The sequence below is a fragment of the Podarcis bocagei genome, assembly GCF_964188305.1.
Source record: "Podarcis bocagei genome assembly, chromosome: 6".
Taxonomy (NCBI): Eukaryota; Metazoa; Chordata; class Lepidosauria; order Squamata; family Lacertidae; genus Podarcis; species Podarcis bocagei.
The window spans coordinates 40,526,045-40,547,773 of record NC_138130.1 but is presented as its reverse complement, the minus strand read 5'-3'; the positions used below and the strand labels follow the sequence as shown (position 1 = coordinate 40,547,773).

The following is a 21,729-nucleotide window of genomic DNA, read 5'->3' as shown; positions in this document are numbered from 1 at the left end:
TAGCTAGTTTAGTTCTGTAGACTAAGACACACTGAAGAATGGAGAGTTGTGTTCCTGCACAATTCTTTTTCAGGTATCATGGTATATAGTAATGTACTATGGCATTCTTAGAAAAACTAACTTTTATTTTGGCTCTTTGGAACCATTGCAGGCATTTCCAGGCAATTATGGCTACAAATTATTCAATGCAAAATAGTATAACCTTAAATAAATTTCAGGGGGGGGGGGAGTGAGCAAGAATAAAGACCACCACCCCCAGACTGCAGTTCTTCCATTTCAAACTGCATGAGCTGTATCATTTCCTTTTATGTACAAATAGCATAAATGAGGCTTTCCTATATTGTTACTAATTTGCACTTTCATTTCAAGGGAAATACATTTTATGTACAAATTGTTTTGATACATTTTGTATACTTCTGCATGACAGAAATAAAGGTAAAAATACGTTGCCCAGTGAAAATGACTCCTTTAATATCCTGTTTTATTTTCTGTACTTTAATAAATATCAACAAAGTCACTCTACTTGTTGATTAAAGGCATAGATCACAATCTTGTGATTCACAGTTTCTGGAGAGTCTCATATAGATCTCCTTTTTGGCAGTTTCATAGTACTGGTTCTTTGCCTTTTCCAAATGAATTGCAGAGAGGGCTTACCGTACAAAGCATTGCTACTTAGCTCCTTGGTGCATACAACAAGTAGAAACAAAAGGTAGTACTGGCCAGTAATAGAAACATAAACAAGAGAGTCAATTGCTGGAACCAGACGCAACGATCAATCTGTTCTCGGAGTCTTTTATTAGCTTGCAATAACTGTGTTAGCTGGAAAGGGGGGGGGGTGAGAGTAAACAATAAATAAATAAATCACACAATTTTAATGCCTAACACGTATTTTATCAGTTAGCTGAAAATATGCCTATGTTCTACTATATAAGTAAGGCATGCTATGTACTAGCCATACATTCAACATATACTAACCTCATAGTACTTTCCTTATCACTATTACCGTTCCTCACATTAGATATGGCCTAATGTCCAGTTACATAATTTAACTGTGTTCTGTAAAAAAATACTTCATTTCTTTCTGTCCTGAATTCCCCACTATCTATTGCTTTTTAAAGAGCAGCTCCTTAGAATACAGCAACAGTCATCCTGGAGGGGAGTCTCCAACCTTCAGTTCTTCAGGTTTTCAAGGGCACTAAAGGCTACAGGAGGAAGGAGGATATTGAAAGCCCCCAATGCACTGCACATTCCTACAGATCCAGCTGGAAGCTATATATTAATATGCACAAGTGTTACCTGTACGTGTAAATCTTCATTCGTTTTTGCAGGAATATTGAAGGAATTTTCATTTATTGTTAATGAAGAAGGTTTGCTGCTTTCCACAACATGACATCTTAACCTGGGACAAATAGAAACAGCAGAACAGTGAAATGTAGTACAATTGTAAGAGGACATGGTTATTTTTTCTTTCTTTCTCCAAGCCTCTTCTGCTTCATAGATTCCATTCCCTGCTGGTATTTGTTTCATATGTTCAATGATGCAGCCTTTATTTCTGCTTCCCTTCCTTGCCCCTGCCCATCACAGTGACCAGCAAAGAGAAGATCATCATCAATTATAACAGTGCTGGAGTCAAAAGGAAACCTAACCATATTTCTGAGGAACCAGCAATCAGAAGGACAAGATTACCTGCACAAAACATAAGTGGTAATGGTTTGGGAAGCTTCTATAAGCACTGACTAGCTACAGACAGTGACGTGCTAGGGAGAACACAATCTGAAAGGGAGTGATGAGAACACTATTTTGGAGATTGGCTCTCATCTTCGGCTGTGCACATGTACTAGATTTGAAAGGGAAAGGAAGGGGGCTTGGAAGGGCAATAGATAATTCTGGCTGGATCTAGACACATCAAAGAAGCATTTCAATTTAAAGCTTTGTAAATTTAAACAGGGAAAACAGGTAGAGAAAAACGGGACTCCACGTCGCCATCTGGTGGCACATTGTTACATCACACATATAAATCGCTTTTTCTTTAGCAGTCTAGCTGAGTCCTCTATCATCCTCTCTCTTATTTCAGGACAGAGGCTCTGATTATTATTTTGTGTGTGTGTGTGTGGTAAAGCTTGCCATGCATGTTCTGCAGCTGGCCACACATGCTGCGTTACTCTTCTCCCAGTAGCTTTTTTTGTTTTTCTTGTTTAAAAGCTGCTCTGTACTCTAGAACAGGCAGTTAGTTACTGGCAACTTTCCTCTTTCTTCTTAAATCATTTTTACATATATATCATACTTGTAATTATAAACACCAGCAGTAAATATTTCAAAGAGCTGTATCTGTGGAACTCCCAAGGAAGGAACCAACAAGTTATTCTTTATTTTATACCATGCCTATCAAGGGTGCATCTGTGGCAAATTTCACCTACCAAGGTGATACTAATCAATGTGGAACACTTGTTTTCAGTTGCATAGGCAGCTCAATATGTCCCCCAAAACAACATGAAATGCTTACCTATGTTCCATCACTTTGTTTCTTGGAACTTCCTTCCAAAACTGACCCAGTTCTTGTGTTCCTGTTCCAGAACACTGCTCCATTTCTGCTGCCATAATCAAAAAACGATCTTGCAGGGAAGCTGCACAACCTGTTTAATCAACATGACAATTTTACTTCCTTTGGATTTAGGCAGTATTTCAAAAGTTTATACACTACGAGAAAAAAACCCACACCCTTGACTATATCTACATATACAAAAAGCTAGTTAGTTACTGAAGATATGCAATAATTAGAAGCACTGAACAAAATTTGCCAATTCACAAAAGAGTTATGAAAGAGTAGAAGATAGATTCAGAGATTAAAATGCAAAACTATAAAGGCTGTACCTGCAAGAAAGCCACTACCTGTCATCCTTCTGAAATCATGAAAGTCCCTCAAATGGGGCTTCCTTGACTACAAATTTCACCCCTTCATAATTATAGGTGCCCCTCTTAATCTCAATCTACAAGGTACCCCTTGTAATTTGCAGACTTTATCTACTCAGCAAATTTTATTTATTTTGGTCAAAAGTGGCCATGGGTGGGTAGGTGATAGGTTTTTTTTAAAAAACCAAAAAATCCCCATAATAGTAGCAGAGAAGGGCAGAAAGAATCATCTCTCCAAAGTGGGATTCAGACTTTGTGTCTGTATTGGTGTAAATTGGGCTGTTTTCCAAAGCATGAATGTGGATTCAAATTGTATCTTGTAACCGGTGTTCAGATCTCATAAGAAGCCCTGGTGGACATAAGTTAATTGTAGGTTCATGAAAATCCCCAAACTGATTTACAGCAGATTCATGGGGCATATAAATAATTTGGGATTGATTTATTTTACCATATACCTATCACACAGCTGTCGTAAAACAAATTCTTCTAAAATCTAGTTGCTGTAGTTTTTCAAACACAGGTGGTATACATTCCAATAGTCTCTCTCTCCCCCCCTCTCCACCCCCCTTTCTCACACACACTTTTGAAAGAATACACTACCTTTTACTTATTCATCCAACATTAAATATGCAGCCCAATTCCAGAATAAATAAAAAATAACAGTAATTAAATGTTAATAGGATCTAGCATATTTTGAATTTATAAATTCTCTAGGGCAGGGCTCAATATAATGTTTACACTATATACACAGAAAAAAGAATCAAATGATATATATGATATCAATGTCAATCCAAGTGCTCTCCTAATCATTCTAGAAAATAACTCAAATATCTTTACACTACATCAGTGAGGCTGCTACTTATTTGAAACATGTCCCTAAATGTCAAAGTTTTGATAAGCAAAAATGGTCATTTAAATAGTACACAACTTGAATCCGAGGCCTCTTTATATTTATTTGTTAATCAGTAGCTAACTTTTTGCATATTTACAGGAAGCATAATAAACAATAGAATTTTTAGAAACAGGCTAGTAATGATAGAGGTTTGCAAAGAGATTGAGGAATGAACTTTATTAGGGTTTGTTCTGTTCAAATTTTGGCCTATGGAATTCTACCTATAAGGGACTGCAAACAGGCCTCTTCTCTCCACTACTGGGGATGAGTGAAAGGTTGCACTGGGAGATGTGGACTAGACAGAAGCAGTCATATGAAATCTGAACAGTTATTTGGTTTCACTAATGCTAATGTTCTAGTACATGTACATAGAATTCCAAGCTTGCTGCCAGTAATGTACATTACAGAACTTGTTTATTTCATTCATACAATAGTGTAAAAGATTTTACTTACCTCCATGAAGAGATACTATTATATCTAGTGATGTGCCTGGTTCACAGCTGCTGTTACTTGGCTTCACTCTGTACTTGTCAGGAGCAGTTGTTCTAACCTAAACAAAGTGTAACTGTATTAAATGCTACCAGTTTTCTTATTTAACAAAGTAGAGGACTAGATTCTACTCACAACTTACCAGTAGGACAAAAACTTGATTAGTATTCTCCATTTGTGTTATTTTGCTTCTGAACACTAATCTTCTATTTAACTTCTGCAAAATACCAAACTTTACTCTCCCAAGTGTGTGTGTGGGGGGGGGGTATCAACAGGCTTGGGGGAAGCCCAAAGTTTGCAACAAGGACTTGGCATGCACAGTGGCCACGTAATGCTGTGTGTGTGTGTGTGTGTGTGTGTGAGAGAGAGAGAGAGAGAGAGAGAGAGAGAGTGCGCATGTGCAATAGCTAAAAGAGGGAAGTATAGGATGCAAAATCAGCAGGAGTCTTGAGAACCTTCTGCATGTTTACTCAACAGGAATATATGCGTGCCAGACTGTAACCCTGAACAAGTAACACTTGTAACTGTAACACTTCACACTAACCTTTTATTGTTGGTACCACTTATCAATAACAAATAACCAATGATAACACCCAATTCTTCTTAAATGTAATCTAAGCAATCACTGTAATAAATTACGTAAATTAAGCCAAAGAAAACAATATACTCTTCTGCTCTCAACTCACTGTACTGCTAATTCTTCATTAGGACACCACAAGTTCTAGTATAATGGGAGAATAAGATCTCCTCTCACTCTTTCCATGTAAGTTTTACACACGCTTCCACATTAGCTTTATAAACTGCATATCATGTTCTTCCTTGGGGTATCTTTCCTGATACTTCACTGCTATTATCTGGCATTTCACTGCAATATTAAAGTGACAAACATTTGATGAGATCCAGTTATACAGTATAACATTTAAAAATTATAGTTACTCCACCTTTAAGACCATTTATCTGGTCCTGGTTTGACAGTTTTGTCAGCTTGGCATAGAAAGTTATGCATACCTTCTGAAAACCATTTCATCAGCTATTATGGTTACTATTCAGTCAGGTTAATCACCACATAAACACAATATTTACCTTAAATGCCACTGTATTTTTGGTCACATTTGTGAGAACGATCAAGCATTTCTTCTCTCCAGTTTCTTTGGACCCAAAATGCAGTTCTTCTGCTGGACTAATGAAAAATCACAAATTTGTATTAAAGTATTTGCATTGCAGGTTGACAAACTTCATTCATTCTCTTAAAAATAAAGTTTGTGCTTCTTTAGAACACTGTCAGTTAACAGGCTCTAACCCAATCCTTCAACATATACTGCTAAATGTCAAATACTTTTAACCGTCCTTTCAGTGAGATTTTCACTTAAAAAGCAATTCATACTTCTATTTTACTCATCACATCCAGGACTCATTTTGTGTTCCAAGTTTTAAGAAATACGTGTTTGGGTAAAATACACATGTAAAATACACAAAGTATCATGAAGCATCAACAAACCAAGGGCAAAACAACTGTTTGTCATCTTTTTGGGTAAGTAATATATATATATATTTATGTGTAGTGTTACCTGACATGAAATCACATCACTAGTCCATCTAGCTCAGTACTGTCTACTCTGAATGGCAGCAACTCTCCAAACGCTTTCACAGCCCTACTACCGGATATAATTTTTAAATGGAAGATGGGCGAGACAGAATCTGGCTCTTGCGTATGAAAATTGTGAGCTGCAACACTTATGGCCAGCAGGAACTTCCAAATAGCTGTATCAGTTCAACATTTTAAGAGAAAGCGAAAGTGTTTTACACATGCTGAGGCAAAGTCTGCTCTTGCTATTTTATTTTGTAGCAGAAATATACGCACTTTTAACACTCAACTCAGTACCTGGGACCCAAACAGCTATTTTGCATGCACTGAAGGCATGCAAGCAATAGATTCGCATTCTGTAACACAACTGCTTTCTGAGCTTTCCTCATCTTTAGAAGAGCTTCGGGGACTGCTGCTTGAGAAACACAAGCCCCAGGCTTGGTGCACAGAACCAGTCAGGTGGCTCTTTGGATCCCAACAAATAGGCATTACAATAATGAATTATGCACACCAACTTATCTGTATAACAACATTCACAATGCAAAATGAAATTTAAAAATGTGAGAATATATTTTGCCCAAATTATGACATGTTAGATCTGGAAAAAATGTTAGAACATTTCATCTTTATTATAATCTCTATTCCCCCTCTCCCATACCCACAAACACATTATGAACCTACAGACACCTAGGTCAGTGAGGTTACTAGCCTGCCGGAGACTGGCTGGCTGAAAAGGTACAGTGGTGCCTCGCAAGATGAAATTAATTCATTCTGCGAGTTTTTTCGTTTTGCGAAGCACGGTCAAGTCGCAACTGCACCTCTTCAAGTGGTTTTAAGAAAAAGGAAACAAACTTGCAAGACGTTTTCGTCTTGCGAAGCAAGCCCATAGGGAAATTCGTCTTGCGAAGCAACTCAAAAAACGAAAAACTATTTCGTCTTGCAAGTTTTTCATCTTCCGAGGCATTCGTCTTGCGAGGTACCACTGTATGGAAAACTGGACTTCTATGCCAGGTGAAGATGAAGGGGTTTCACTCCTCCAGCAGTCTGCTTGGTTTCAGAGTGCTGTATTACTCCTCTACCATCCCGCTCACCTGCCACAATGAATTTCATGCACTTGCTTGCCTATAGTATATGGAATTCCTGACTGCAATGTTGATGTATGTATATCAAATGCTTGGGTGATATACATGACATAACTAGGGTGAAATAATGAAATAATCCTTTCTTTTCTGGAAGACAAGTGGAAGTGATGAACTTTTCAATCATTCATTTATAATCACATGAAGAATTTATTTTAGTGACAAAATCAAATGCTAGAAGTTCTGAATTATGTTTCTTAGGTTGGAATGTTCCTTGGCCATATTAGAAGTTTGTGTTCCAAAATTATCTTCAGTTACCTGCTCAGAAACCTATGTGGTACAAACTTCAGATGTAATTAACATCACAATAATGCAACTGCTACAGATTTCCCACTGCTTCCCCAAAATCTAGATACCAGATTCGTATAAACAAAAACTTTAATTCAAATTTCTAATGAAACAGTCACATTTTCAAACGCTTTCAAATTCTTACGACACATCAGGATATTTTCTACATATTTTATGTTACAGCTTATGTAAAAGGAAACATCTATACTTCAACAGGTGTTACAGTTCAATTTACAGACTTTTCTGCACTATACAAATTAACAAAGTAATAATTAAAATCAGAGCAATTTTGTAGATCTCATTTTTCTCAACTTAAGGTACAGTATTTGCCTCCCATACTATAGCTACCTAACACTAACTGACTACATAATAGGATACTGCTGTGAGAGGTGGAGAAAGGCAGCTATAATACACTCATAAAATGTGTATCCATCACAACATATTCCAAATTCATCAGAAATCTAGGTGTCTGAACTTCTTTGCCAAAAGAACCCTGACTTCATCACCATGTCCTTCGTAAAGAAACATCATGAGCTTCAGAGAAGACCTCTGAATCAGATGTGAAACAATTCTTAAAACATCAAATATATTTTCCTTCACATTCAAGTAGTTTTCAAGACACAGAACAGCAATATTACAATATAGAAAGAACTACATTTTTAATGAAATTATTATTGATACCTGATATGCAATAAAGGTCCTTTAAAAGTGGTTAGTGCTTTCTTTGCATTTTTTGTTTTGGAATCTTGTTTTTCACACTCTTCTGATTTTGGAGTTTGTTCTGCAAAATTTGCCTAGGGAAACAGAAACAAGGAAGACTATTCAGGAATCAATTATATTTTACTATCAAGTAAAATGACATGCCTGCAAATTATGGACTCTGCTTCATTCACTAAATGAAAGTTATCACGAACTAAACCTACATTTAACAATTTTTTATTTGGGTTTGATATATGGTAAACAGAGTTTTATACGTACTGAAAGTTTTTCACTTAATGAAGCAAATGTTTTTATTTTTGATAAATGGGAATACACTTTAAGATTAAGATGCCTTGGTGTGTCTGAGGTTTCCTAGACTTCATCCCATTTTCTGTCCCACTCCATCACAACATATTCCAAATTTATCAGAAATCCAAGCACAATTTTCAGCTATACAAATTAAACAATTTTGTTTACATGTGTATTATTCCAACATCTTGATGAACCTTGGGGACTCTCGAGAGGAATGGCGTTTTGGCTGTCTCTGTTAGCTCTCCTCTGACAGAAGATAATCATGTGGTGATTGATAATAGTCAGACAGACGGTCTGACTATTCATAACTCTGGAAGATAAGAGTGATCTGGGAGCAACCTCAAATACTTTGACCAAGGCCATTTTCTGATGTCTATGCCTGGCAGCTTAAACAGGAGTTAAAATGAGCTGGCAAGCTGAGAAACTGACATTGTGCCCATTGTGCACCTTCCATAGTTAGAAAGATCCACCCCCTATCAAACACTTCTGGGACAAGCAAAACCGAAACTTAGAGAAATCCCTCTACCAGCTGGTGAAAATTTAATCTGAAAATTTCTAAGTACTGCTTCCTGTTGTTAAGAAGAACACAAAGGAAAACTAGTTGTTAAAGTGTCTAAGGCAGAGCAAAAAGCTTAATTTATGGTTAGCAATAAAGTTTAAACCAACGAGGGAATCCCCTGTATGAAAAATCTTTAACTTCTTTTCTGTTTCTTGCCACTAAAGAACTGAAAGTACACCAGCCATTAGTCCAGCTACAGGGAATAATTTATTGTGAGAGATCATATCCATAGCCTGTCTTAAGGTGGAAATATTAAGGTAGACTGAGTTGCTAATAATTTCCAAAACATCAAAAGCACCCAGTATGGCAAAAGTACATCTGGATCTTCCAATGACTCTTAGTATTGTTCCGCAGTTGATTACTGAAAATGACAGGATCGGTGTTTGATAAAACGGGGAAAGAAAATGAATCAGAGAGATATGAAATGGAAATGGAAAATACTAGAGACTTCAGACCAAATCAATGAAAAGTTGGCAGGACTGAATGATGAAGTAACTATATTGAAGACATGGAATGACTTGTCTTAACCTTTTTTTCTTTTACTGGCAGTTGGAAAATAGGTCTGGGTCTGGTCAGTGCCTGAGCAACTGACCACCTGGGATTCACATGTACACTTCCTTTGGGGTCCATGACAGAATGAAAGTGGGATATTAATGTAAGAACATGAATGAATAAATAAATGCTAGGAGTGTGATGGAATATAATGCATGCTTTCAAAACTGTAAGAGCATTCAGGTAACTATAATGCCGAAAACTGGAAAGGAACATCTAACAGAAAAAAACTATGTATATTTAACTCTCCACAGTAACCCATACACAGTACTTTTAAAAAAGTGAACATAGATGTTACTTGTAACTGCAGTACAGTAGATCCAAATGTGTTACTTTCAAAATGTACTCTCAAATAAATAAGGCGCCCAAATTATTGAGACAAAATATTATCAAGGCAGTACCATGTCACATGGATACCACTTTAGTTGACAATCTCTAAATGAGACATCTCTGATAGTAGTTAGGACTTTAGGGAGAAAAAAGGCTAAAAGTAAATAAGTAGGAACAACTTATATAGATTCTCTGTTCAGGGTTGCAGGACCAAAACTACCGTAATGCAGACATTACCTCTGTACATTCCAAGCTCAGATATAGACAAACACGCAGGAAAAGAAAAGGTCGATAAACTTTCTATCACTTAAATCATTTATGAAGTGTTCTAAAGTTCACCACTCAAAATTTTAAAGCGGGCAAATTTTGCTGAGTGTGTATGCTTCACAAAGTAACTCCAGTTCTCATATAAGGTAAAATAAGGAAAGTGTGTGAAGTGTCTCCTCTAAGCAAAGTCTTCTGGTATCTCAGAAGGATTGCTTAGGATTCCTGGATAACTGGTGCATAATACTAACAGCCAAGCAACACATTCACAGGCACAGAATTAGGGCACTGGGAAGGATCATCATTCTGGGGGAAAATGACAAGTGGGGTGCCGCAGGGTTCTGTCCCAAACCTGTTGTTCAACATCTTTATAAACAACTTGAACAAAGGAATTGATAGAATATTTATCAAATTTGCAGATGACATCAAACGGAGGGGTAGCCAATGCTGCTGAAGGCAGATTTTGGTTTCAAAATTACCTTAGCAGATTATCGAGAGCTGGGCCCAGACTAACAAAAGACATTTCAATAGGGACAAATGTCAGATTCTACACCTAATAACAGTACCACACTATTCTGTAATAGTACCACACTATTCTGCCTTGGCCAGATCACACCTGAAATACTGTGTCCAGTTCTGGGAACCACAATTTAAGGAGGATATTGATAAAAAGGAATGGGTGCAAAGGCGGATGACCAAGACAACAAAGGGTTTAGAAATCAAACCTTATGAGGAACGGTTGAGGGACCTGGGTATGTTTAGCCTGGATAAGAGGAGACTGAGAGGAGATATGAACGCGATCATCAAATATCTAAACTGTGTAAATCTAAATTGTGTTTTAATTTGTTGGACACCACTCAAGAGTGTCTGGGGTAACCCAGTCAGATGGGCAGCATATAATTTTTTTAAATATTGTTGTTAATGTTGTTGTTGTTGTTATTACTAACAGCTGTCACATGAAAGATGGTGCAAACTTGTTTGCTCCTGCTCCAGAAGGTAGTAGGGCTTCAAGTTACAATAAATGAGATACTAAGGAAGAATTTACTGATAGTAAGAGCTGTTCGACAGTGAAGCAGCCTCCCTCAGGAGCTGGTTTTTAAGCAGAGGTTGGATGACCATCTGTCAGGAATGCTGTAGTTGAGATTTCAGCATTGCAGGGGGGTGGACTAGATTACCCTCAGAGTCCCTTCCAACTCTACAATTCTATGATTTTCTGGGCTGGTTTCTTGATCCTGACAGCAAGAACATAATAACTAACCAATGACACTTTAGGCTTTATTCACTGTACTAGTTTAACAATGAATGCTTGGAGGGTTGACATAAAATACTTGTTTGTATCATTCTTTCCTATGTAACCATCAGTCCAGGGATACCTTTTTTGAATTAAGTGCTTGTTCTTCATTAGAATCTGGACTCTCCTTGTTATCTATGTCTGTTTCTTCTTTGGTTTCAACTTCATCTTCACCAGTCATGGGTCCATTTTCACACAATGGAGTTTGAAAATCATCATCAACCAATGGAGGATAACTATACTTGAAGGTATCCTATAATACAAAGATGTTAGTGTGTTATGGAGATGGTGGTGAAAGATAAATATAATCACCAAATCACTCTTTGGTCCCCAACTCTGACTGATTTTATCTGTGCCGTTCTAAGCAGAAGAAAACATCAAGAACTATATTGCTACATTTAGTGTTTAAGGAAATTACGTAAGAATATAAGCAAATCAAAGCATTAGTGTATCATTGGGTATACAACCTGGTTAATGCCCAGTTAATCTGCATTAATTCAGCAATTCTGTTATCTCACAAATCTTACTAATGGATGGGAAATGGTGTTCAGACCGCGTTTCCAGCATTTTCTGTGCAGGATGCCTTTTAACAAATTATGGTTGATGTTTAATGGAATTAAAATATCTAAAACTCAAGTTACAACCCAAAGCAGGAATATGATTAATGTGAATATCAGAAGACTGCATGATAGCTTCCACTGCTGAGTGATAAGTCATTATTCACTTTAATGACAGTCTGAAAGTCTGCCCTCCCAGGAAGCAGAAGGTCTCAAAGATGACACTAAAGACTGGATTGAAAGCCCTAGTAGGCTTAATCCATCTGAGAAGCCAAAAAAATCATCCCTGCTCTAGAACAATACTATTGCTACTCTGGAAGCAGGTGGTTTGATGACTGTGAAGACTACAGAATTAAAAACAGTAATTATTTATATGCTGAATTGCAACTTCACAGTCCCCAAAGAGGGTCATAATTACAAGACAGAAAACCAATCAAAACAATCATAGTACACGGAAAAAGACCATTGGAAAAATAGCTAAAACCAGAAATTAGTAACAAAACAGTAGAACACAAATTAATTATTGAAAACAAATGTATTATAATTGTTTACTTAATTCCAAAACTGTGTACAGTCTATATATTTATTATACTTTCCCTTCACAACATAATACAAACATTAAGTTCAGCAGCAATATACTTACAGTTCCACCCATATAGGGTGGAAGATATTCAGCACTGATATACTCCTGGATTTCATTCTTATTAGTCAACTTCAGCAAACCCACTGCTTCCGGACCCAGCCAACTTTTCACAATTTTAAAAGCAGCTGGGTAAGAAAAGGGAAGATAGTTTGAAAAGAGTTCTACTATTTTGTTTACACAGACCACAATCACAACTTACTTCCCATTAGTTTTGTTAGAAAATATTGGAAGCAAATATATTTTAGGTGGTATTTAATAGCTAGATTTTTTTTTTTAAAAAGCTGTCATTGCCTTCCCTAAATGTTTGGGACAGGTAAGAATAAGACAAAAGATACACTGTACAAAAACATTAGAATCATATAAAAATTCCCCTATCAACAATAATAAGGGATTTGCATAAAATATAAATTTCAATAACAATCCTTCCAGATAAGACAAGTTAAAATTTTAACTTACCATTCATTATCCAGGGCAGTTCAAAGATCACAATTTTTGCTGCATGAACAATAGAAGAGGGTTTTTGTGGTTAATATAGCATTTTAGAACTGTCAAATTTCCTATGAAATGAAAATACTTTATTTGTTGTCCTGTTAAATCCTCCTCTTCACTACATAAATTAGCAATTCTGAATGTTTTATTTAAATACATTATTCAGTGGAAAAAAGGCCAGAGTTTCGATTTCTTGGTGTGGGAGTCGCCTTAGTTATAAGCAAAATAACCGAAAATTTATCATTGATACATTAGTCTGTAAAGGGATATAAAAGTAAATTATAAAGATATGAGCAGAATGCTTTCCATAACAGCTGTATTTGAGAAATCAAACACAAAAGCTAATAAAAACATTTAAAATAAAATGGAGTAATCAAAACTTTGAAAGACTACATTGAAAGCCCAATCCTATCTGTGTCTGCTCCCAGGTTAATTGGCTGAAGTCTAAAGATAAAAATAAATGGTAAATGCATCTTTGCACTCACAGGTGTGCTGCCTGCCCACCGCTACCCCTGGCTGCCTTTCCCTAGATTCAACTGTACTCCCTGGAGCTTTTCATGATACCAGAAACTATATTAGGAAGGGGGACAGGAAAAGCCCCAGTTCATTCTTTACTCCCTAGTATGATTTACCTAATACATATAGAAATACTTTAAAAAATATTTATGAGGGGAACAATTACAAAACTCAATTCAATAGCTGCTCTGTGAAAGGCCTTGTTAATTAATTGAGTATTAGACTGTCTGAAGTACCGTATTTTTTGCACCATAACACTCACTTTTTTCCTCCTAAAAAGTAAGGGGAAATGTCTGTGCGTGTTATGGAGGGAATGCCTACGGGTGGCATGCCTACAGATATTCCTCCTCTAAAAACTATGTGCGTGTTATGGTCGGGTGCATGTTATAGAGCGAAAAATACGGTAATTGGATAGTGAAACCTCCCAATTGTGACAAATTGTGAAAAGAACTATACTGTGAACATGGCAGTTGTGAAGAATTATTTTCTGCTGCTATAAAAAAAAGTGCCACTTATACCCTAGGATCAATCTATTTTATGCCTACTGTAATCCATTTTGCAGACAAAATATTTAGGCAGGGGCAGGGAGAAAAACATCATGAGGCTCGAATCCACTGAACATCTCAAAATATACCTCAGATTTCTATGAATTCTTCACACTAACACTTTGTTTCCAAACTTCCATTTTCAGGAACCAGCTTGTACTATGGTTGATACTATCCTCAGATTTGAGAAACTCTTGTTTTTCATTTATTTTCCAAATCTATAGTATAAATGCTATTATCATACTTACTGAGGTAATTAGGGTAATAAACTTTAAAGCAGTTGATGATGTATCGGACAAAATCCATATCCTAAAATAAAATGTATTACCAATTAACAAAAGATTAAACTCTACTTATAGCTTTCAGAAAACCTCAAGAAAGTTCTGTTCAACAGCTCCAGTGCTGAAGGTGCTTCAACGTTTTTAATTTTAGAATATCTCATCTTATTAAAAAATACAGTGGTACCTCGGTTTAAGAACAGTCGGGTTTAAGAATGATTTGGTTTACAAACTCTGCAAAACCGGAAAGTGTCTTGGTTTGAGAACTTTGCCTCGGTCTAAGAACGGAATCCGACTGGTGGAAGGGCACGGGTGGGGGGAAGCCTCATTAGGGAAAGTGGACCTCGGTTTAAGAACGGTTTTGGTTTAAGAACAGACTTCCAAAACGGATTAAGTTTGTAAACTGAGGTACCACTGTATATCAAGCTAATTCTGAAGTAACCCTATAAAATATATGCAAACTGGCTTGGAGCAACACATACAGGTCAGTTTAAAGGGTTACTTTATGCATATAGCCCTGACAAATACTTCTGTGAGATGGTATCATCTGTGGTGAGACAGCGTAAGAAAATCCAGGCTAAATCTTACATGTGTTATCAGGAAGCATCTGGCAGTCTTAACAAGGTTTACATGGATAAAAGACGTCAAGGCCTTTATTTTTAATGGTTAAGAGTTCTGAGACTGTTGAGAGAACAGGCCCTAAAACCTATAAAAATTAGTGGAATTTTGTTGCAAAACAGAATGTATGATTGCAGCACTTTCTACTGCTAATTAAGTGAGTAGTAGACTCAGCGTAGTTCTTATTAAACAGCTGGCTTTGGCTGTGATTCATAAACAAGTCAATCCAGAACAGTTAGATTTATGCTGAAAGGCAAATAATTTAAATCAAAGTACTCCATTATAAAAAGCTTCATAAAGGCAGTACAGTGGTACCTCTGGATGAGAATGGGATCCGTTCCGGAGCCCTGTTCACATCCAGAAGCGAAAGCAACCTGCGTCTGGTGGGTCGTGATTTGCTGCTTCCGCGCATGATGCCATTTTGACCCTCTGCGCATGCAGCGAAACCCAGAAGTAACGTGCTCTGTTACTTCCGGGTCGCCGCAGCGCGCAACCCGAAAATACTTATCCCGAAGCTACTTCAACCCAAGGTATGACTGTATATAACTTTCCAACTGGAAATGTTTTGTTTAAGACACATCAACAGGAAAACAGTAATATGCATACTTACTATGTTACTAATTCCAGTTTCAGCCATGTCAAATACCACTGTCAAAGGCTTTCCGTGTTCTCGTCTGGCATAGCGTTCCAACCAAAAGGCTACTAGCTTCTTCTTTTCAAATTGAGTTTTAGAATCTTTTACATGAAGTTTCACCCTGAACCAAACTAATGGAGTGGGGTGGGAGAAACACAAATAAACATGCATGTTTGCCTAATAGCTACTTATGACACAACCCAGACACTTGATGCTGCCCCATGGGGCTTTAGCAGAGAAGTGAGGCAACCACCATATCCACAGCCCTGCCACATCTGTGAGAGTAGTAGATAGAGGGGGCGGGGGGCAAATTGATAAGGCAGCCTTCAAATGGCATAGCAATCTGGGTGAGAGGTGTGTTCCAATGGAATGCTGCTTCAAAGCTTCAACCTACACACATAAAAGATGCAGGCCAGCAGGACTAAGCAAAGCATCACCTCTATACAATTCAACTCACCCCCTCCCACGGGTTGGATGATGCCCTTATTCTTGAACTTTCTATCTCCTAAGTAAAGGAGATATTCTTATTTTCTAAGGTACATACATTTTTATTTATCATGCATTAGTTATAATACAGTTTTGTTCACTGCATTTTATTTTAAATCCCTGGAAGATTTTTTTAAAACGACAGAAGAAAGATATTAAAAAGAAAAATGTGAATCTATATTTTTGCCTCCTCCTACATGCTCTGAAGCATGAATGCAAGATATAAAACATGTCTTCATGTTGAGCGAGTCCTTTTAGGAAGGGATTTTAAAATCCACTCATATATGGTTTGCCCAAATATAATTTTCTTAACGAAACAAAGATAATCTACTATAAAATCATATACGTGTCTACTCAGAAGCGAGCCCCATGGAGAAGAATAGGGCTATAGACCTAAGAGAACAATCTGGTGAGGTAGTTGAGCTGAATTTTTTTTAAACCTGGCAACCAATGTGCCCCTTTGGCTTCAGATAGTACATGGGCAGGGGAGCCTCCTAGTTTGGTTATAATCGAGTATACACTTCCAGTTAACAATAAATAAATTACTTCTGGTAAATGAGTCACCATAGCTGCTAGAGGGCCACGAAAATGTGTGTCCTGAGCTTTTTAGACTCATCTACCCATGTACTATCTGAAATCTAAGGGGTGCATTGGTTGCAATAGATTGCCATTATTTCCAGCTATCTTACCCCACTAATCTTTGTCCCATTCAATAAAGACACATTTATTTATCCCAAAGAAATTGGGTTGCACCATCAGATGCCTTCCTAAGGCATCCACTATGTTGAAAAACTGAAACCACCAAAGGTTTTCTTCAAAAGGTGGAAGAATTAGCAATCAGTGTACAAAATCAGTCAAATTTCAAGAAGCTATACTGAGGAAGAGGAGAGACACATAAGCACTTTTGAACAGAATATGCTTGAGCATAGTTAGTTTCATGTGATACTGAAGATGTGTCTCCTAAAACGAAGGGCTAATTAAGTAAATGTTTATACCCTGCATGCCTTCATTAAATACAAGACTGCCTAATAACTACCTCCCTGTGATATGGCCTCAGTATTGTTTTATTACTTCTCAAATACAGATGCCAATAACCTGTTACTGTCTGTATTATCATAAAGTTTAGTTCTCTTCACTCTGAAACCATAATTACATTTGCATTACTTGTAAATGAGTAAGCAGATGAACAGGCAGACTTACAGATTTTATAGCCTTCCTTATCATAACCATGTAGGTAAATGGCACCAGGTTCAAAGAACCGCTTTGGAAGTGAAGATTCTGTCAAGTCTACAGAAAAGCAAGATTTGTATAAGCACATATAAGTATACTATAACAAAATCCTGAAGTTCTAAAGCAAGACTTGGGGGCGGGGCAGTTAGTTATTTCAATCTAAACACAGCATTATAACTCCAACATAGCATATTGTATTGATTATCCTGTAATAGGGAACAGCAGGGTTCTAAGACAAGTTATTGAAGCGTGGAAGAGTTAGGGGTAATATTTAATTTAAAGCATTTTAGGGAACCTCTTCTCACTTATGACAGAGTAGGAACCCTCCGAGAGACTGAACACACAAGGGTAGCACCAATAATCTGTCAGGCCAAGAATAAATATTTTGGTTCCTGGATGCTGTATGAAGACTGCCCTTGTCAATGAATAAATCATTGTTGTACAGATAGAAATAGCAAAATAATCCTATGAAGTGATGAAAAACAACTAAACAACAGGCATTATTCTCAAGCAGAGAATTTGTCTGTGGAACAGTGTGTGCCCGCATTATTTAAAGGTAAAGGTACCCCTGCCCGTATGGGCCAGTCTTGACAGACTCTAGGGTTGTGCGCCCATCTCACTTAAGAGCCGAGCGCCAGCGCTGTCCGGAGACACTTCCGGGTCACATGGCCAGCGTGACAAAGCTGCATCTGGTGAGCCAGCACATCACACGGAAACGCCGTTTACCTTCCCGCTAGTAAGCGGTCCCTATTTATCTACTTGCACCCGGGGGTGCTTTCGAACTGCTAGGTTGGCAGGCGCTGGGACCAAGCAACGGGAGCGCACCCCGCCACGGGGATTCGAACCGCCGACCTTTCGATCGGCAAGCCCTAGGCGCTGAGGCTTTTACCCACAGCGCCACCCGTGTCCCATTGCCCGCATTATTTAGGGCAGTAATATTTCTATATACTGTAGTTGACTTTGCAGGGATGCACACAATCGTATACATACTAATTAAACACCAGCTCTCCTTTGCTGCTATTTACTTGCAGTATCTTCTCAGTATAGAACGTAATGTCTTTACTCAAAGGCTGCTTGTGGGGTTTTACTATATTATTAACAACTCACCCTAGAAGTGTAGGGACATAACTATCAAGTAGAGGTGCCTATGGAGCAAGCAGCAATGCAGTTTGAAAAGCAACTGCTTTTACAATTAGGTATCAAACATCTTACCATGAACTGCATACTCTTTTCTCCACTGAAAGCTTTCATCAATCATCTTTAATGTATCGTCCACATTATCATCTCGCCATATCAGAAAATTATCAACCCAGGTATCATCTTGCTGTAGTCTCTCTGTATCTCTAGAATCATATTTATCTGTTTTTGCTGGTCAATAAAATAAGAATGGCATTAGAAAATATGACCGGATTTAAAAACTGACAAATACATATGTTTCCTAACAGTTTGAGCAGGAATACTACAATTTTAAGAGAACGTGTTGGGATAATGAAGACATGTTATTTCTGCTTTATATATTTTATTTCCAAGTGTCTACAAAACATTAAAAATATATATGTTAGTATGTGCACCCTGCCTTTTGACAAGGCCCACAAGGCAACTGTGGCCTAGTAAGGTGTCAAACAAGTCACAGAAATGTTGGTAAATAGGCCCACCAGGCTGGAGACGGCTGCTATCAGGAGCTGTAGTATGGAGCATAGCCTCAGTGACCAAGATAAACCAGGAAGTCATTAAAAGCTTGTTAAGTTTCCATTTGGTGCACCAAAAATGCTTACAGGTAGGGAAAGGTCCTTAAAATGTAGCAGGATTGTGTAACTGGTTTGTGGCTTTTAAAAAAACACACACTAGCTCAGAGCTTTCCAAACTTTTCATGTTGGCAACACACGTTTTAGACATGGATCATTTTGCAACAAAAGTAATTCAGTTTACTAACAAACCAGAGGTTAAACCATTTCCAGCCCCAGGAGGAGCACAGGGAGTGTTCATGTAACACACCTACACACTAAGGTGTTGTGACACACAGTTTGGAAAGCTTTGCACTAGCTCATGATCAGAAAAGAGAAGAATCTGAGAGGAGTGAGAAAAAGTGTTTCTTGACTAATGCATCTTTTGATTTCATTCACTGAGCAATGCACACAGAATCAGAAGTTCACACAACTATAATAATAATAATTTTATTATTTATACCCTATCCATCTGGCTGGGTTTCCCCAGCCACTCTGGGCGGCTCCCAACAGAACACTAAAAACAGAATAAAACTTCAAACATTAAAAACGTCCCTAAACAGGACTGCCTTCACATGTCTTCTTAAAGTCAGATAGTTGTTTACTTCCTTGACATCTGATGGCAGGGCATTCCACAAGGCAGGTGCCACTACTGAGAAGGCCCTCTGCCTGGTTCCCTGTAACTTTGCTTGGAAAATCATCAGAACTTACTTCATAACAGCCCAATCCTTCAAGTGTTTAGTCAGAAGCAGGTAGCTTTTATTTAGGCTACAAATTCCTAAGTATGTGATGGAAAGTCAAGGCTGATTCAGGCAGAAACAATGATGCATTAATGAGTAGGATCACCACATTGAAGAATACATTGAACTGGGTGTGTTTATTAGGAAGACAACCAACATACACCTATTAACGGGATTGCTAACAAATAAAAGCAAGTAAGTGTCAGAGGACAAATAAGAGAACATAGCCTTTTTCATACTATCTGTGTGATAAAATGTTCATTTCCCCTTTCAGACAGCAAAATGACTGCTCATGATGGAGCCAAGCGCCAAGAAACAAGCAGGATACAAAAAATTGCTTGTCATTACATACTACATGGGATCGTTGATACAAACCCAATGTTTCGTATCTTTAATGCATATCATGTTGCCCTACTATTTCAAGTCTGGCCCGTACTAAAAATGGAATACATCCAACAGTAGTTAATGCTCATCGGCCCCAGGGCAAGGTGCAAAGGTACATGACAAAGAAACCTTGTGGTAGTTACATAGGGCTGGCTTGGTTAGGAAAACTGGGAATTCCATGTATACTACTGAGGTGTTAAATAAAATAGATGAATGATTGACACTGGCAGACAAGGGAACTCCTTTCAGAGGCATCTAAGTCTGGTAAACAACTGGTAACCTAGTAAGCAAAATGTGAAGGTTAACTAGAGGCGGCCATATAAAATCGCAGCATTTCACTCAAGCTGTTTGTCCCTTGATGTCCAAACATTCCAAGTACAAAAGATCCTCTTTTTTGACCCAGTACAACGTATTTGGCCTACAATGGGCTACTGGACTTAAAGGCCGCCAATCCTGTATTTGCCATGTCAGGAACACTGCAGGTGTGGGATACAAATGAAATGTTTGGGTACTGCACCAACCTTGTAGATATTCTGCCTCAAAGCGCCTTCTGGTTTCACTTATTAATGGAGCCCTGGTGTCCTGCTGGAAAGGGAAAGAAGCACAGAAAAGATGCCATTTTCACAAACTTCTACAGAAAAGGGCCCTCCTTAAAGTGATAGTTTGCCTCCTTAAGTTGCAAGAGAACATCTGCCTCATTTCCAGGGTCAGAGAATGTTGTCAAGTGACGGCCAAACATCAGAAGTCGAAAACCAAGGACCCAAAACAATGATAAACTCGGGAGTTGTTGTGGAACTGCAGCCCAGACACATTAATTGACGTTAATGAGGCCCTTACCAAGAGGCTGAACCTAATAGACACAATGTCGATTTTCATCTCTCTCTCAAAAAGTTTAGAACAGGGGAAAGCCAAGGCACACGCAAGAAGGGCGTCTGCTGTGCCACAAGCGGGGCCACCTGATGAAGACTCCCCACCTGTGAAGGAGTTGGGCTGGGGGATATTCGTGCGGCTTTTCCGGCGCCCCACAGGCTCTACCTCAAATCCCCTCATCCCAGTCACCTCAACTTTACCGCCCTAGCAGCTAAAAAATAAAGTGAAATAAACCCAACAGCCATTATTTCTTGGACCAACCGGCCCCTCCCGCGGTTCTGCCCCGACAGACCCACAGCCTCAGCCCGGCGGATAGTCATGTAAACGGGCCGAGAATTCCCCCCTCCGCGTTCTCTTGACTACTCACATCCGCCATGGTCCTGCCCGCACCAGACTAGAAGTAGAAGTAGAAGCAGCAGCGACGCGAGAGAAACGGGCGAGACCAAGAGCGCGGGTGGGTAAGGAGTGGGCGGAGGCGCCGGAGAAAAGGAGCGCGTGACACAAGGCTGAGGTAAGGAACCGACACCAGCCGACGCCGCGCGTGCGCGCGCAGATCCACACAAACGCGCGCGCCGGCCTCAACGGCTAACGAAGTCCCCGCCCTTTCTCTCAGCCGCCTACCAACCAGGCCCAGCTCTCGTTCAACAAAAACAAACAAACAAATCGTACGTAGCGCGCAGACGCGAAACCATAACCTCCCACTTC

General features: G+C 38.5%; 1 protein-coding gene across 2 annotated transcripts; it reads right to left on the bottom strand.

The window, feature by feature from the left end:
• Nucleotides 1-479: 479 nt before the first annotated feature.
• On the bottom strand, nucleotides 480-21,664 carry MOSPD2 (motile sperm domain containing 2). 2 transcript variants are annotated; one of them, XM_081198128.1, is made up of 15 exons: nucleotides 21,392-21,664; nucleotides 20,676-20,739; nucleotides 18,519-18,674; nucleotides 17,277-17,363; nucleotides 15,567-15,721; nucleotides 14,309-14,369; nucleotides 12,967-13,005; nucleotides 12,511-12,635; nucleotides 11,393-11,563; nucleotides 7,985-8,097; nucleotides 5,375-5,471; nucleotides 4,256-4,352; nucleotides 2,504-2,633; nucleotides 1,297-1,399; nucleotides 480-819 (listed from the first exon to the last, which is right to left on the bottom strand). In XM_081198128.1, exons 1-15 carry the CDS (start codon nucleotides 21,398-21,400, stop codon nucleotides 673-675), a joined length of 1,554 nt encoding a protein of 517 aa, XP_081054254.1. In that variant the 5' UTR covers nucleotides 21,401-21,664; the 3' UTR covers nucleotides 480-672. The 2 variants fall into 2 exon arrangements, with proteins under 2 accessions (XP_081054254.1, XP_081054255.1); XM_081198129.1 differs by having other exon boundaries at nucleotides 20,676-20,736.
• Nucleotides 21,665-21,729: the final 65 nt, after the last annotated feature.